General features: G+C 47.9%; 1 protein-coding gene across 3 annotated transcripts in view; it reads right to left on the bottom strand.

The window, feature by feature from the left end:
- The window catches only part of LOC116947329 (fasciculation and elongation protein zeta-2-like), a 57,354-nt gene that overhangs the window by 24,366 nt on the left and 17,666 nt on the right, over window positions 1-15,322 (bottom strand). For all 3 annotated transcript variants that reach the window (XM_032962930.2, XM_032962931.2, XM_032962932.2), the window contains exons 2-3: window positions 9,689-9,797; window positions 1,136-1,252 (exon numbers count right to left, since the gene is read on the bottom strand). In XM_032962930.2, coding sequence (XP_032818821.2) covers window positions 1,136-1,252; window positions 9,689-9,797 — 226 coding nt within the window. The remainder of the gene's footprint in view (window positions 1-1,135; window positions 1,253-9,688; window positions 9,798-15,322) is intronic.

Here is a 15,322-nt window from a genome sequence, read left to right as displayed (position 1 = left end):
ATGACTGCAAGGATCCATACTCTTTGGTTCTATTCGGTAAAGTCACGTAGGTAAAAAATAAAACAGAAAACACGACGTTTCGGCCACAACACAAGCGGCCTTCATCCAGACTGTCTGGTCCCTTCACCTGATGAAGGCCACTTGTGTTGTGGCCGAAACGTCGTGTTTTTTGTTTTATTTTTTACCTACGTGAGTTTACCAAATAGAACCAAAGAGTAACACATGGCGTTGCCATGTTGAAGATATATTGCCCTTTAGCACCCGATTAGAGCGGCTAAGATGCTTGCAGTGGCTGCCTTGTGTAAGTCACTCTGTGAATCCCATATCGCAGGCGGTGGTGGAAGCTCGTCCTTACCGAGGGCCGAATAGGAATTTCAAAGTGGAGGGCCTCATACGGCCACGGGCCAGCCGTATGACGCGAGCGAAGTCATGGGACGCATGCGGCCTGCAGGTTGAAGGTTTCCCTACTCCTGTGTTAACCTTAGAGGAGTGCCGGTCGCCCCTCCCCATCGCGTTGTGAATGGAACGCACTATCGGAGGAGAGGGGAAGTTAAGCGGGCCTCTCCATCTGTTTCGCCTGTGTCGACTACTTAAAAGGATAATGACACAAAGGTCTACCTCCCGAGGGTGCGTGCATAATGTAGGCGCGTGTGAGTGCTTGCGCGTGTGCATCTGCCGGTGAATGTGTTGGATGCATATATGCATTAATTGGTATGTTCTTGTATGTGCTCGAGTATGTGGGCACGTGTGGCTGTCTGCGTGTGGTGTTTGCATTTGGTGTTTGTGGGGAGTGGCGGCATAGCGGTTAGCGCACTGGCTACGAACCCGGTGACCTGAGTTTGATCCCCGGCCACGACAAACAGCAGTGGTGATTATCTGAACCGATCCTGGTTCTCCCACGACTTAGCCTAATACGAGTACCTGGAGTGGTGTGTAAACATCAACACCGGGGAGACAAAAGGGGGCAGCCCGGATGTGATACCTGGCCACACCACACCCCTTGTAAGGCAGTGCTGGCCTTGATTAAGTGCTCCCTAGCAGCACTTGCCCCCCATGGCATTAAGTTCAAGGCTACGTGGGCGACCACTGTGTGTGCGAATGTGAGCGAGCGCGTGCACGAGAGGGTCCCCCCCACCTGTTCGGCGGTGAAGATGGGCTCATCGTTGATGCACGACACAATAATGGAGTGCATGTCCAGCTGTTCTCGGAGTTCCTCATCATCCGACAGGTCGAGTGTAATGCCCTCGGGCTCCTGTCAATCACACGCAACGCAGTTCAATCAATCATCATCATCATTATCTCCACGTTCTCCTTCGTGCGGCATACGAATCGATTCTCACGCTCCTCATACGCGCATCCAGTGCTTGATTTCTCAATGACGTTTTTTTCAGGCCGACGGTTGACTGGAGTAGTCGCGTGACCAGTAGCCACAGCTATAGCAATAAATTAACTGGACATGGTGTGCCAGGTAAGGGAATACTTACATGGTTGGTGACCCAAACAGACCCTGTATGTTCATAACAGTCCATGTGAGAATCAATTCCAACTACCATTTAGTATGTTATATTTTTTACTCCAGATTCAAAAGCGCATATTATGTTCTTTGAGTCTTTCGGTAAAGCACCTATTGTGTTCTAAATGTACCGCAAGGGCAAAAGGGAACCGATTTATATTCCACGTGTGATAGTCTAGTGCCACCTGAATCGGTGGCATTCATTTGTATGTAGAACTTCTTTCGCACTGTACGTAGCCAACCGTGCAAATATGCGCGGGCAAGCGCTAAGAGTAACATCGAAATGTACGAAGAGCATACTCAAAATACAAACCGCAAGCTGCACGCGGTAGTGTCCAAATGGCCCAATCGTTGTGTAATCTAACTTGGAAAATTCCACTCCAGTAATGCGAACTGCGGTGGAAGAATGGTGCAGCGGGTACACACCGCGCAATGAGCCCAACGACCCGCGTTTGACTCCTGGCCACGGCTAACACCAGTGGCGAGTGATTTTAAAACTGGCCCTGGGCCTCTCACCCACCCTCGCCAACCCGCGCTGAGACGAGCACGGTGAAGTATGGTCAATTTAAAAGTGTCGCAACTGACACGACGTAGGGAGGCCTTCATCCAGCAGTGGCATGACAAGTAATGACATACGACCCCCGTTTTAATTATTCATGTTGATTGGCAATCCGCTCCATTGTTTTCAACAGCAAGTCCGAGGACGTGCCTGTAATGGTGCAGGGAAATTAGGGTAATCATCAAAGTAATGTCAGTGATGGGCAAATGATTTAATTATAAATGAGCTCAGAGCGGGTTCAATGAAGCTTCCTGTACGCAAAGCGGCGATTGTGGTATTCGCGCGCTTATCTGCAAATCATTGCCTGCCGCTCAGCCGACGAAATGGGCTTCAATCACACCTTTATCAATCATATCATCCCCTATCACTACCTGCCAGACTCCTCAGTGTCATACTATTAAGTAACATTTCACCCACCGAACCATATGATATATAAATAGCATTTACCAGGTAAGACCCACTGAGCAATCTAGTTTTTTTTTTAAATGATTGCTCAACGAAGCGACTATTCACGTAGATATTTATAGCAGCCAAATACAGTAAAACCTTGGATTGCGAGCATAATTCGTTCCGGAAACGTGTTTGTAATCCAAAGCACTCGTATATCAGTTGTGATCACGTGACGCTCTGCAGACAAAGCGTCTACGTGCTGCTCGTATTGCAAGACCCCTCGCTCGTTTATCAAATTAATATTTATTTAAAATTTTTGCTCGTCCGGCAAAAACACTCGCAGACCAAGTTACTCGCAATCCAACGTTTTACTGTAACTGTTAAACAGTAACACCCCGATTTACGTCTCCCACTTTCACGTCGTTTCGCAAATTCGTCGTCACTTCATTATTACACACACACTCGCATCGCTGACGGCATAATCCGTCCTTTCTCGCTACCCGTCGCCTCAGCTTTCGCCTCCACCACCACCACCACCCACTGCTACGACTCTGGCAAGTTGCTTCGATAGTCGTCGCCGCACCTTTCAGGAACGCATCCCCGACATAAACCGGGGTACGACGACCGTAAACACTTCGCACCTACGATTAGCACGGTTGGTTATGTACGGTGCAAAAGGAGTTCAACGTACATGCATACTCCGGCAGTGGTATAAGAACACAGGATAGCGAGATTTGGGAGCGCGGAGGCGCAATAGTTCGCGCTATGAGACCAACAACCCGAGCTCGAATCCTGGCCACAGCTAATATCTGTATGGAGTGATATCTGAAACGGTCCTGGGCTGATCCTTGACTAGCCCACACTGACCATCGTGGTTAACATTTGGTAAAGTAACCCCCCATTACCTCTTGATACGGAGAGGCCTTCATCCAGCAGTGAATTGACCAAGGGCTTTAACTTATCATTATTATATTTATTATTATTTGATGCCGGAACATTAAGTGATATCCGAGCCAGCTTAAATAGCGCAGCACTCCAGGGTCAGGGGCTCACGACGATGTCATCACAGCGTAAACACGCCGAGGGACCGCATCGAGATGACGACGATACCGGAGCTCTGCTACTCGTACGGCTGCAGTTACAATTCTCGCACATCCATTCATTCATTCATCCGTTCCTTCATTCTCTCATTCATGTATTCATTCTCACAAAGCCAGGGATGTCGCCTCACCCATCGCCTCAGCCCAACAGCCAATAGCGTGCGTGTTGCCATGGCAGCCAGCTGAGTGCCGTTGCCTTGGTAACGCACGCCAGTTTGGTTTGGGGAGCGGCGGAGGGGCAGCGCGATGGGGTGGGGGGGGGGAGACTGGGGGGTGTTGGGGGGGGGTTCGGTGCCCCCCCCCCCAGGGATGCAGCTGTAGCAGCTGGGGGATTTTGTGCACACGGGCGCGAATTCCACGCACGTACAGACAAAATTCCACGCACGTACAGACAGAATTCCACGCACGTACAGACAGAATTCCACGCACGTACAGACAGAATTCCACGCACGTACAGAGAGAATTCCACGCACGTACAGAGAGAATTCCACGCACGTACAGACAGAATTCCACGCACGTACAGACAGCCTCGTGATTATTTTTTCTAAATTTTTAGAGACTTTTTTTTGCTTGCCCCCCCCCCCTTTAAATGTATCCCCAAATGCGCTTTACACGTCATGTCACAAGGCGAACGATCCGCTCAGGGATCACCATTCCTACTTTCCCACTTGGAAGTTCTTATTCAACCACCATGAAGGAACGAATGCGATGGAACGAGGTGGGCTAATCCCAATGAGCATTTGAACCCACGGCCTTGCCATCTTGAACACGGGGTGTTATATTTTATTTCAAGAATATTACTCGTCACTTTTACCCAGATTCATCTCGATTGTGCTACTGGTGTCGTTACGAGCGCCAAAGATCCATTGGGACCTCTCTCACAGAGCGGTCCAACCCTTTGTGCTACAAGAACGGTCCACAGAAGCGGATATCACAGAGGTACCCCTGTGATCCCTTTAAATGATATCTGATCCACACAATAGGGAGCAGTTCTTTTCCACCCCTCTGCATTAACACGCATGAATGTTACTCGTATGACAGTCTTCGCAATATTTTATGTTCTGAGAGCTGGAACGTAGCTCTGAGAATCCCAATGCGGGATCCTGCTGAAAAATAGCCTTGAGACTCGGCAAGGTTTTGCTGATTAAATGAACATCATTATTATCGATTGTTTTCATACCCGGCTCCAGACGTGTCACGGTCGTGCTGCGGAAAATGTGCTGCGACAACACTGCCACAGCCGAGCTACGAATACGAGGTCCAGCAAACATCATCATCATCATCCTCCTCGTCATGTGTCATTTCCAACCCGGGGGTCCACAGTTTGAAATCTCCGTCTCTACCCATCTCTTGCTTCTCGTAACGTACCGCACTTCGTCTCGACCTCGGCAAATCAAAAATGCCGTCCAGATTAAGTAAAAATTTGTCTCCACTTTTAATCTCTCGTACCTCAACCGTACCAGCAGCGCTCAAGTTCGCCAAGCCCTCTCGTCCCAAACGCACGTCCTCGCGGCCGGCGGATGGAATATTATGGCGTGCATAGCAGCGGGCTTCCAAACGGCAAAAAACAATGATGTCATTAATTCGATAGCTGCTAGTTATTTCCGCGGATATTCCCTGGGCTCTCCGCCGATATTCTACGAGGTGGGCGTCACGGGGGCAGACTGGCGCCACTACTACTCATCGCCACGCGTTGGCCGTAAAATGGGCGAAGTAAAAAAAAATATGCAAACAGGAACGTTGCCGTCGTCACCGCGATGCGTCTCGCTAGGGGATTATGGCTGCGCGGGATGAGACTATCGTTGGGTAGCCCCCTTCGCCGGCAGCGGCGTGGCACCCGCCCGAGCGCGAGTGCCCGTAACGACCGGCTCGCCGGCACGCGCCGGCAGAGGGAACTCAAAATAAATACGAGCGCGACGCCGGCGAGGCTGCCTCTTGGCTCGTCCGCGCACGCGCTACCTAGCGCACGAGCGCGGTTCTCGAGTCAACGTCGCCGGCACCCGGCGACGTTGCCGGGAGCGCTCCGCACGTCGGTGTGATTACGGTTAAAAGCGCCCGTGCCAAATATGAGGAGGGGGACGCGGGAGAGGAAGAGAGAGCGGGAGAGGGTGGAGCGATTTTTGGTTGCCGACATCCAGGAAGAAGGTGACGCCAGGTTGGGGTGCAGCCTTAACACAACGCGACACTCGGTTGTATTTATGGTGACCTACGAAGTCCAAAATCAAACAATATTCCAATGACATTAAACGCGAGCTGGAGATAGTCTGCTGCCCACTGCTATAGACTCAACACGGTCGCAGCTAACACAATGCACGTGACACAATCAATCGGATTTCGTTTTAAAAACACCCAGGAAAGTCTCCCCGTACGTATGTACTTCTTTGGCACCGTACGTAGCCGACCGTGCTAATTGGGAGTGCCTGTGACACTTGGTTCCCGCATGCAGGTACGGCATTGAAGTGCCTGACATGGCCCACGGCATGATAATCATATTGTCCGTGGCCACGTGAGGCCCACCACTTAGAAACAATATTAAATCCGTCACTGCAAGCAGCATCTTAGCCGCACTAATCGGGTACTCGGGAGGAATATTTTCGACTTGGCAACACTATGTGTAAAATTCCAGCTGTCACTCCTGCCACTGCTTCTTCAGAGGACATAAGTAACTGAGCAACTGAGGTTTCTGTGTGTTAATGTATGACAAAGGTACTTGAAAGTCCAACTTGGTCCTTAGTAAGGATTCATCACCTCTCATGTTGATGTTCCAAGTAGGCTTCACCCAACTGTTCTACTGCTTTGACGTAAAAAATTGGTACGTTTTAAAACAAACACATGCAAACAATCAAGTTCTCCTCCCAATGATTGTACTTCATCTTTCGTATGGTGGGGGAGTTGATCAGCAATGTTTTGTAGGCGTCGAGTTGGCCATGTCGGGGGTCGGTGGGCCAGCGGACGGCTTCAGGAGTACCCTGGTGAATATCATGAACGCTGCCGGTGAACGATCGAAACGGGCAGCATGGCGTACCGTGGTCCGCGAATTGAGACCGGCGATCGCAGTTGCACCGTGGACTATTCACAAGTGTCCACCGGCGTTAGAGAGAGCTGCGACGCCGTGCAGATTGCCGCGGCAAGTGCCGTCGGCGAGCGCCGATTATAAGGCGGTCGTTGGCGCAAGAGGCAGGTGGGGGTGGTGCCAATCGGCGGTACGCGAGATGGGGCACTCGGGCTCTGGAGCCCACCACACGCGCCCTCACGCCCCTAATGCAAACGAACAACGGGCGAGCGCGTGACGCTGACCGAGCGTGACAAGTGACAACGCGCATGGAAGCTCGCGTCCCAACGAGGAGTCCGTCTGGTTGGGAGACCATGGTGCGTGCGCACGCGTGGGATGGAAACGCGGCTGACCCGGCGCACACACGCACGCGTGCACACACATTCCACGGCACCGAAGCGCTCGTTAAAGCGCACGGAGTTTGTGTGGCGGTCACACACGGCCGGGCGGTCGCGCGTTTGCCACTTTTATTTTTTGCGGGAGGGTTTGCGGAATAAGAGTAGGCCACGTGTGCCAGCGTTGCGGTTCAAATTTGCCAAATTTGAAAATCGCATGGAAATGACCTAATTTGCAAATTAGATAAAAACCACACGGCAACATTACACACTCCAAGCAGACTATACTGTGAAACAGTGGCTACAGGATAGCCTTGCGTCATATGAATGGGGTGAATACAAAATGCACTAATTATTCACTCGTTATAATAATAAGACATTCTTCCTTAAATGGAGAGGCAGTTTTAGTTATTTACTTCGGCACCTTTACATTGCAGTGCCCTAAATAAGAAAACTGACAAAGCTTTTCAATGACCACACAATGACTAAGCAAGTCATGTGAAGGTAACGCCGTACGCTTTATTATGAACGTGTTTGTTCGTTAAGATACGGAACAAAATTTGACCATGGAGAAAATTAGCGATATTACTCCGTGTGGCTTTGAAATATGTTGATTCAAGTATTGTTCTAAAAGTCCATTGTACGCGGCACAATAGTCACGGAGCGACCCCCTTTTCACAAAGAAAGGCTTACGTTAATCAAAACATCAAGTGCACATTTTAAAAAGATTGCATTAAATTTCGATTTAAAGCTTTCGTGACTGCAAGGATTCATCTTCTTTGGTTCTTTCGGTAAAGTCACGTAGAATGAGAATAAAATAATAAATTGATAAAATAAAATAACACAATAAAATTCTCACGACGTTTCGGCCACAACACAAGCGGCCTTCATCAGGTGAAGGGACGAGACTGTCTCGTCCCTTCACCTGATGAAGAATTTTATTGTGTTATTTTATTTTATCAATTTATTATTTTATTCTCATTCTACGTGACTTTACCGAAAGACCTATGCATTAGCATTATATTGTTCCTTTCACATAATCTAATTTAACACTGCAGTCTTGCAGCGCAATTCGCTAAATATTTTTGTATAATTACCACATTCTTTAATGTCATGTCTCTTCATGTCTAAGCGAGGACAAGACTAAAATAAATTAAAATAATTGTTTTGTTTCCAACACAGGGACCTGCCTCTCAAGACGTACTGAGGATTCCTCAGCCCGACTACCACGGCAGCCTCAAAAGTATTTGTTCATCTTACTTCTTTAAAAGAGCCACACAGTGAAGAGTACATGCATGTGATCGGCGGTAGGGTGGCGATGAATACAAATAACTTAAATCCCAAAAATTAATCCTACCACTCGAAGGCTTCCCCTCTCCGTGTCGGTCATGCGAGTCGCTTTACCATACTTCACCGATATCAAACGCCACTTATGTTGGCCAAGGTTGGGGAATGAAAACCAGACCATTGGCTTCATAGCAAAGTGTCCCAACCATTGCACCACCGCTCAATCCTCAAAACGCACGGATTTTTGTCCTAAACGATCCATCAAGCACAGCCGTGTAGAGAGCAACGCAGAGCGTTGTGTGCTACCGCGTAACGGTTTTGTGGTTGTGCTGTACAGCCCTCCGACGTGTGTCCAGTTGTGATCAAGAGAGAAACGAAGACATATAACCTACTTAGCAATGAGGCTCCCAGCACGTCGAGCGAAACGTCGGACTCTGTGCCGAACAACACGCGGTAACCACCCAAACACGTGTCGGAGAGCTATACGGAGAGTTCGTACAACATAAGGGTCACGGTGGCTTAGACATATCTATCTCGCGTGCCATTCTATGGCCGTGACAGGGACCCACGCACAACAGCTCTCTTGTAGTGCTCTCGCCGCGTGGCCTTTATCGTCCAGGTTCGAGCGGACGGAATAGCGGCGTACGTTGTGTCCGCCGGAGGGACAGGACTTGCCCGCGGCCGCCGACTGCTAAGGCGGCAGCGTGGGAGGTCCGCGTTTTTAGGAGACGTCACCGCCAGCGACCTTCAGATCGAGAGGTCGAAGCGATTGCTCCCCGGACCAGCGCTTCTAAAACTTTTCCAAACGTAGATCCGGTTTTATTTTATTTTGCTGTGGCTGAACAACTCCCCGACTGGTCGCCGTGCTGTTGACTGACTGCGTTGTGGCGTTAGTCCATGAGCCAGAGCTGAAATTGGTAGGACTTGATGTAGAAAAACGTTAATAGTAGAAATTAATTTATATGGCCAATGAGAGGAAATTATTCGACGACCCACTCATTTCAAGTCGTTATCACAAAATTCACCATTATCGGCCACATAAAGAAATTGGAAGCAGTAAAGTTGTGCCACCTCATGTGGTTCCTATAATTTAAATATCTGGTCTGGGCTCGTGGACTGAGTTCACCGTGAGATGGGGGTGGGGGCGATGGCAATGAGCTACAGATGCCGTAGCCTTGAGACTCAAAGAGATTTGAGCACAAGTAACTTTGACAACAGACGGCACAAATGTTATTGTATGTGCACGATTAAACGTGTTGTCATATTTATTTGTTATTAGCCCCAGTCATGATACGCTCGAGTGACAATGGGACATCCATCGGCGTCCTGACCCACAAAACTTGAGAAATGCTGCTCTTCAACATTTCCCTGCTATTTTAATTCTCCTGCTGTTCAGGCTAAACGGGGGACCTTTGTGTGGGGGTAAAAAAATCACGCTGGTGGGGGACATACGAAGCACTCCTTCATGTTGAGTGTTGGGATCTGCAGGGTCCGTGCGTGAGATGAGCTCCAGTCCACCGGCATCACGTTTCCAAAATTATCCGTCACGGCATTCCAGATCCTGGCAACGAGAAAACAGACGGTCAGTGAGAATACATCGTCTCTCTCTCTCGCTCCCTTTCCATCACCCGCGCCAACCGCCCTGGATGGCACGATTGTATGCAACAGACCACACTTTGGTACATTTGAAGGAGGGGCCACATCATGTGAAGGACGGCGTTTTCCAAAATCAAACATTCGCTCCGTCTGACTGCAGTTTGAAAATTTTGCACCTGAGAATGCAGCAATTGCTGCATTCTCGTGGGGTTACTTGCGAACACGTTTCTCATTATTCTCACGTGCTGAATCACCAATGCACTTTTAAGCTCCTAATTTATATTCCTATGTCAATCTACTGCGAGACGAAGGCCTCGCCACACGCCGTTGGTCATTGGAGTTATTTGACCGTACATCACCACACTGGTCAGTGCAGGTTGATAAAGGTAGTTAGAGTAGATATGGGGGATCAGTGCGATACACCAATGGATTTTGCTGCACGGTCCCCCTCTGTATATTATTTTGGTCTTTCGGTAAAGCCACATAGATAGATCAAATAATAAAAAATAAAATAAAAAATATTTATTATTGTTATTAATTCCTGCAGTCACGAAGGCTTTAAGTCAAGGTCCCCCTCTGCTGCTGCCCACAACGCAATCACACACGAGCCAAGGCCTGATTTATGCACGGTGGTGGATGGCCATCCAAATGCTATCCAGGTTCAAAAATGCCTGCTGAGCTTTGCACGACCTCATTACTAATAATTTACTTTGCTTGTTTACCCAGGAAAACCTCACTGAGTCTCAAGACTCCTTTTCAGAAAAGTCCTGCCACGCTTTCACAGTAGTGGGGAGGGGGGATGACTGCCGTGTAGATTCCAATCGAATAACTTGAAGGTGATCTTTTGCACTTGGCCAATTTGGACCACGAAGCTTGCACACACAACGGCCTACTCTTGTTTTTGACATCAGAGGAGACCATTCAACTTTGCCCGCGAAGCGGACGCCGCCTATTTTTCAACTGTTAAAACACACTGCAGCGTCAACCAGGGCGGCTGCTGCATTCGAACCGTGAACCTTTGAGACAAGATCTGAGAGATCGAGTGCACTCCTTGACGATTCGGACACAGGCGCGGGCTACTTGGGACACGACCGCGGCTTGCGTGTTTTCTTTTTACGCACCCCCTTCGTTTGGATTCGAGATTAAATTGTCCATTTGCAGTGCTTCTGAAAAAAAGGAGAAAATGTAATTCACATTCGCCCGAGCACTTGCATCCTGCAATCGTTTTCCTCTTTCTCACCCGCACCGCTGCATGAAGAATTTCCACAAATGCTAAATTTTTCTTGTCATACTATCGGCACTCATACGGACAATTTTGTATTGCATAATTAAAATGCATTATGAATTTAAATTGCTTTCTCCCAAACTAATGCCGCCACTACTGCTAATTCTTTCCGGTGGGCAATGGATGCTTTATTTTTTTGAAAAGGCCAGGCTGCTTTCTTTGAATTTTGTTTTGGTTCAGTTTTTTTAGCAGTACAAGAACACGTGATATTTGCGGAGGGTGGCACAGTGGCAGGAGGTGATGGTAATTGCGATTTAACATTCAGTGAATGAATATGCCTCCTAAATCCAAACTTAAAATATTGACACTTTTCTTATTGTGGTTAAGTTGTAATAAACCCACTGCGGCAATTGTATTACTTTCATAGAAATTCAGAGGATAGTTTATTGTTTAAAGCCTTCCGGGGGGCATTCAACCTTACAATGAGAAAGGATTGCTATTTAGGAGATAATCCGATTCGGGTGCCTCCATCATTATTTTCATCAGCCACGGTCTATCCACTGCTGAATGATGAATGCCTCTCTAAATGTGGTGAAGTAGAGTAAAGAAAACACCCACAAATTATATGGTGTGGAGAGGTCATCAACCAACAATGGATTGGCACAAGATTTGTTATCGATTATATTGATTACTTCTATTATGAAGTCTCCGGTATTAGCTCAGCATTCTCAGAATTATACAATGTCTCGCTCTGTGGAGAAACATCCAATCACAATTTCAACAAACTATATTGTATTCAGCTGAAATCTATGTGGGCTAGGATGAAGCATGGGCAATGATTACATTGCTTTTATAATGAAGTAAACCCTTGACTATACACACACAAACACGTTCTGAAAAAAAAGCAAATGCATTTTTATTGATACACTGCTGGATGAAGGCCTCCATGCCATGCAGTTGACTATAATTCTCTGCGCTGGTCAGTCGGGGTGCTGATTTGTACAGAGCACAGATGGGAAAGCGTGGAAGTACAGCACAAAAACGGATTTTTCTCCACTGCTTTCTCCTTCCCACAGCATAAGAGTTCCGCAGCAACCAATAACAAACTGTTATGTATGGTAGTCACTCAAATCCAGCTTAGCATTTGGAGTCATTTGGCTATTTGATACTGGCATTGTAATGTTTTTTTTCCAGTTCCATACTTGACCTGCTTTAACAATTCACCATAGCTGAATAACGTACGGCCCCTTGTCAATCCGATGCTGAACGAAGGGCTTCCCACGCCCTGTTGATCGTGGGTGTTGTTTGACTATACTTCGCCACGCTGGTCAGTGTGGGTTCGTGAACAAAGATGCAATCATCGAAGCAGCAATAACGTTACAGTGCATTATTGCACATATATACACTGCGTGTCAGCAAGGACTGGAACAGGGTTTCAGGGCAACACAATCATGAAATTTGTCAGATGTAAAATGCAGTATACGCCAAGCCACTGTCGACGGGCATCAGCCTCCAAAACAAAGCGCTATTTCCCTACGCACGTCATGAAAAAACATCCGCTGATGCTCCTACCCGAGTAACTGCTGCGCGCTTTGGAGGAAGCACCCAAGGTAGCAGCTCAGCATTGCTCATATGCAGGGGCGGAACCACAGGGGGGGCTGGGGGGGTTTAGCCCCCCTGAAATTTTGAGAAAGTCGGTAATCGGGATAACCGGATATCCGGCTGCTGCAAAATGCTGCAGGCTGCCACCTTGTGCTGCCCTGCAGGCTGCCACCTTGTGCTGCCCTGCAGGCTGCCACCTCGTGCTGCCCTGCAGGCTGCCACCTTGTGTGCTGCCCTGCAGGCTGCCACCTTGTGTGCTGCCCTGCAGGCTGCCACCTTGTGTGCTGCCCTGCAGACTGCCACCTTGTGTGCTGCCCTGCAGGCTGCCACCTTGTGTGCTGCCCTGCAGGCTGCCACCTTGTGTGCTGCCCTGCAGGCTGCCACCTTGTGCTGCCCTGCAAGCTGCCACCTCGTGCTGCCCTGCAGGCTGCCACCTTGTGTGCTGCCCTGCAGGCTGCTTGAGCGGCAACCTTTCGAACTTATCGAACTTATTAGCCACATCAGCGGCTCCGACCAGTTAATAAACTCCGCGTTCAAATCCAATAAAATTTGTTTTATACATTTGTGGCGCCCATTGGAAAACATAAACACTGGATATCTCAGAATATTGAAGTCAGCCCCCCCCCAGTCAAAATCCTGGCTCCGCCCCTGCTCATACGGCGACAGTGCAAACTAACGCTCATTATGATATACTTATATATACGTGTACTGTGTAAATTACTGGCTATATAACAAATGGATCGAAAACATATGGACATTGACAACGAAAGTGGAGGAAAACGCTGAAAGGCACGCAAAGAAGGGCGAAGAGACGCACCCTTTGAGGCACAGGGATGGGAAAACGCATGGATTAGGGGACCACTTGCAAAAGTTCCAGAAATAATTATTGACCGTCAAGAAAAGTAAGTGGGCTTGGGCCAGGACATGTTGGCACACAAGGTGACGACGGGCGGGCCGGTCGAGACTAACGACGGTGCGGGAGAGGAGGTAACGCGATCCCAGGAGGACCAGTTTAACACGTGGGCTTTCGCGACTGGGCGGATGTCCACTGTGGAGAGATGGCGACTCAGGGAGAGGCTTGCATTAAGCAGTGGATTAATCATGATATTTTGATTAAAATTTTGATTTAAAGCTTTCGTGACTGCAGGGATTCATATTCTTGGTTCTTTCGGTAAAGTCACGTAGAAGGGAAACAATAAAATAATAAAAATATAAAACAATAAAATTCTCACGACGTTTCGACTGCAACACATGCAATCATCATCAGGTGTGAAAACCACAGCAAGAAAATTTGAAAAAAGTGGCGGGTTTTTTTTTACGTTAGCACCACGGAGAGCGATTTGGCAGTTATTCAAATGGACGAGTCCATCTATGTTCGGAAAAGAGGAGGGGGAAGACGAAAATAATGGATGCGGTCTGAAAGCCACCGTAAGAGTGAACAATCAATTAAGACCCGAAATGGTTTATCAAATCATTCCAATGATTGCTAAGCCAGAATCCATCTTCTCGGTTGAAATTGTCTCTGTGTTTGTATATGTGGATAGCCTCATGAACAAATCTCTCATGGTAGCCAGATGGCTTGCAAAGAACCTCTGTCTTGGAGAAGTCAATGTCATGTGAGCCTACTGAATTATAACAGTGATCTGCCACAGCCGAGGTGTTGGTCCTACCGTGTTTTAGGTCTGCTTTGTGTTCACGAATGCGGTCCGAGACATGTCGTTTGGTTTCTCCAATGGAACTACTACCACAGAGGCAACTTAGTTTGTAGACGCCAGGGTACTGTATGTCCGGAATCACATCTTTTACAGACGGAACCAGATCATGGATTTTATGTAATGTGTTGAATCGGACCTGGATCTTGTGTTTATTCAAAATTTTAGATATCTTTTTTGTGATCCCCGCAATGTATGGTAAAGTGATGGTTTTGAAAGGCTCCTCAAGAGGGTCCTTCTTCATGGTTGGAGTGATAGCTTTGCGGATTGTGTAGTTGGAGTAACCATTAGCCTAAGAGCTTGGTGTACGTGCTTGAGTTCACTGGCTATGTGTTCCTGGTTAGATATGCATTGGGCTCTATGGTGCAGAGTCTTGATGAGGGAATTCTTCTGGGATGGATGGTGGTGGGAATCCGGTTTCAGGTAAGCATCCGTATGGGTAGCTTTCCTTTAGACAGAGTGGCTCATTGAACCATCAGGTCTCTTTTTTATCAGGACATCCAAAAAAGGTAGCTTGCCATCTTTTTAGACTTCCATGGTAAATCTGATGGCTGGGTGTATGGAATTGATGTGGTCGAAGAATTGGTCTAGAGCAGGCCGGCCATGTGGCCAGATGACAAAAGTTATATATCAAGGAAAGGGAAGAGGGGGGGATGCATGTTAAGTAATTGTGGAGCATGTGAACTTATTTTTTTTATATAGAAACGAACATCGTGACTTTTTTTTATTTTAGAGGCAAACAAAATAGTTTATTGCAGGAAGCTGCAATCTCTCCCCCTCCCCCCTCATCATTCACCAACCTCCAGTGTCAGAATCCACGCACTGGCTGATTTGGTTACAGGCCTGTCAGTGCATAATACCGAACGTAACATATCGTCACAGTCTGTGCTGTCCCACCCACATTCACCGCCATAAAACTGTCTCACTCAACCTGCATTAACAATTTACGTC

Source organism: Petromyzon marinus, chromosome 29 (genome assembly GCF_048934315.1).
Source record: "Petromyzon marinus isolate PM22_M1 ecotype Great Lakes invasive population chromosome 29, UKy_Petmar_22M1.pri1.0, whole genome shotgun sequence".
NCBI classification, from domain to species: Eukaryota; Metazoa; Chordata; class Hyperoartia; order Petromyzontiformes; family Petromyzontidae; genus Petromyzon; species Petromyzon marinus.
The sequence above is the reverse complement of the archived record's forward strand: the minus strand, read 5'-3'. Positions and strand labels throughout refer to the sequence as shown.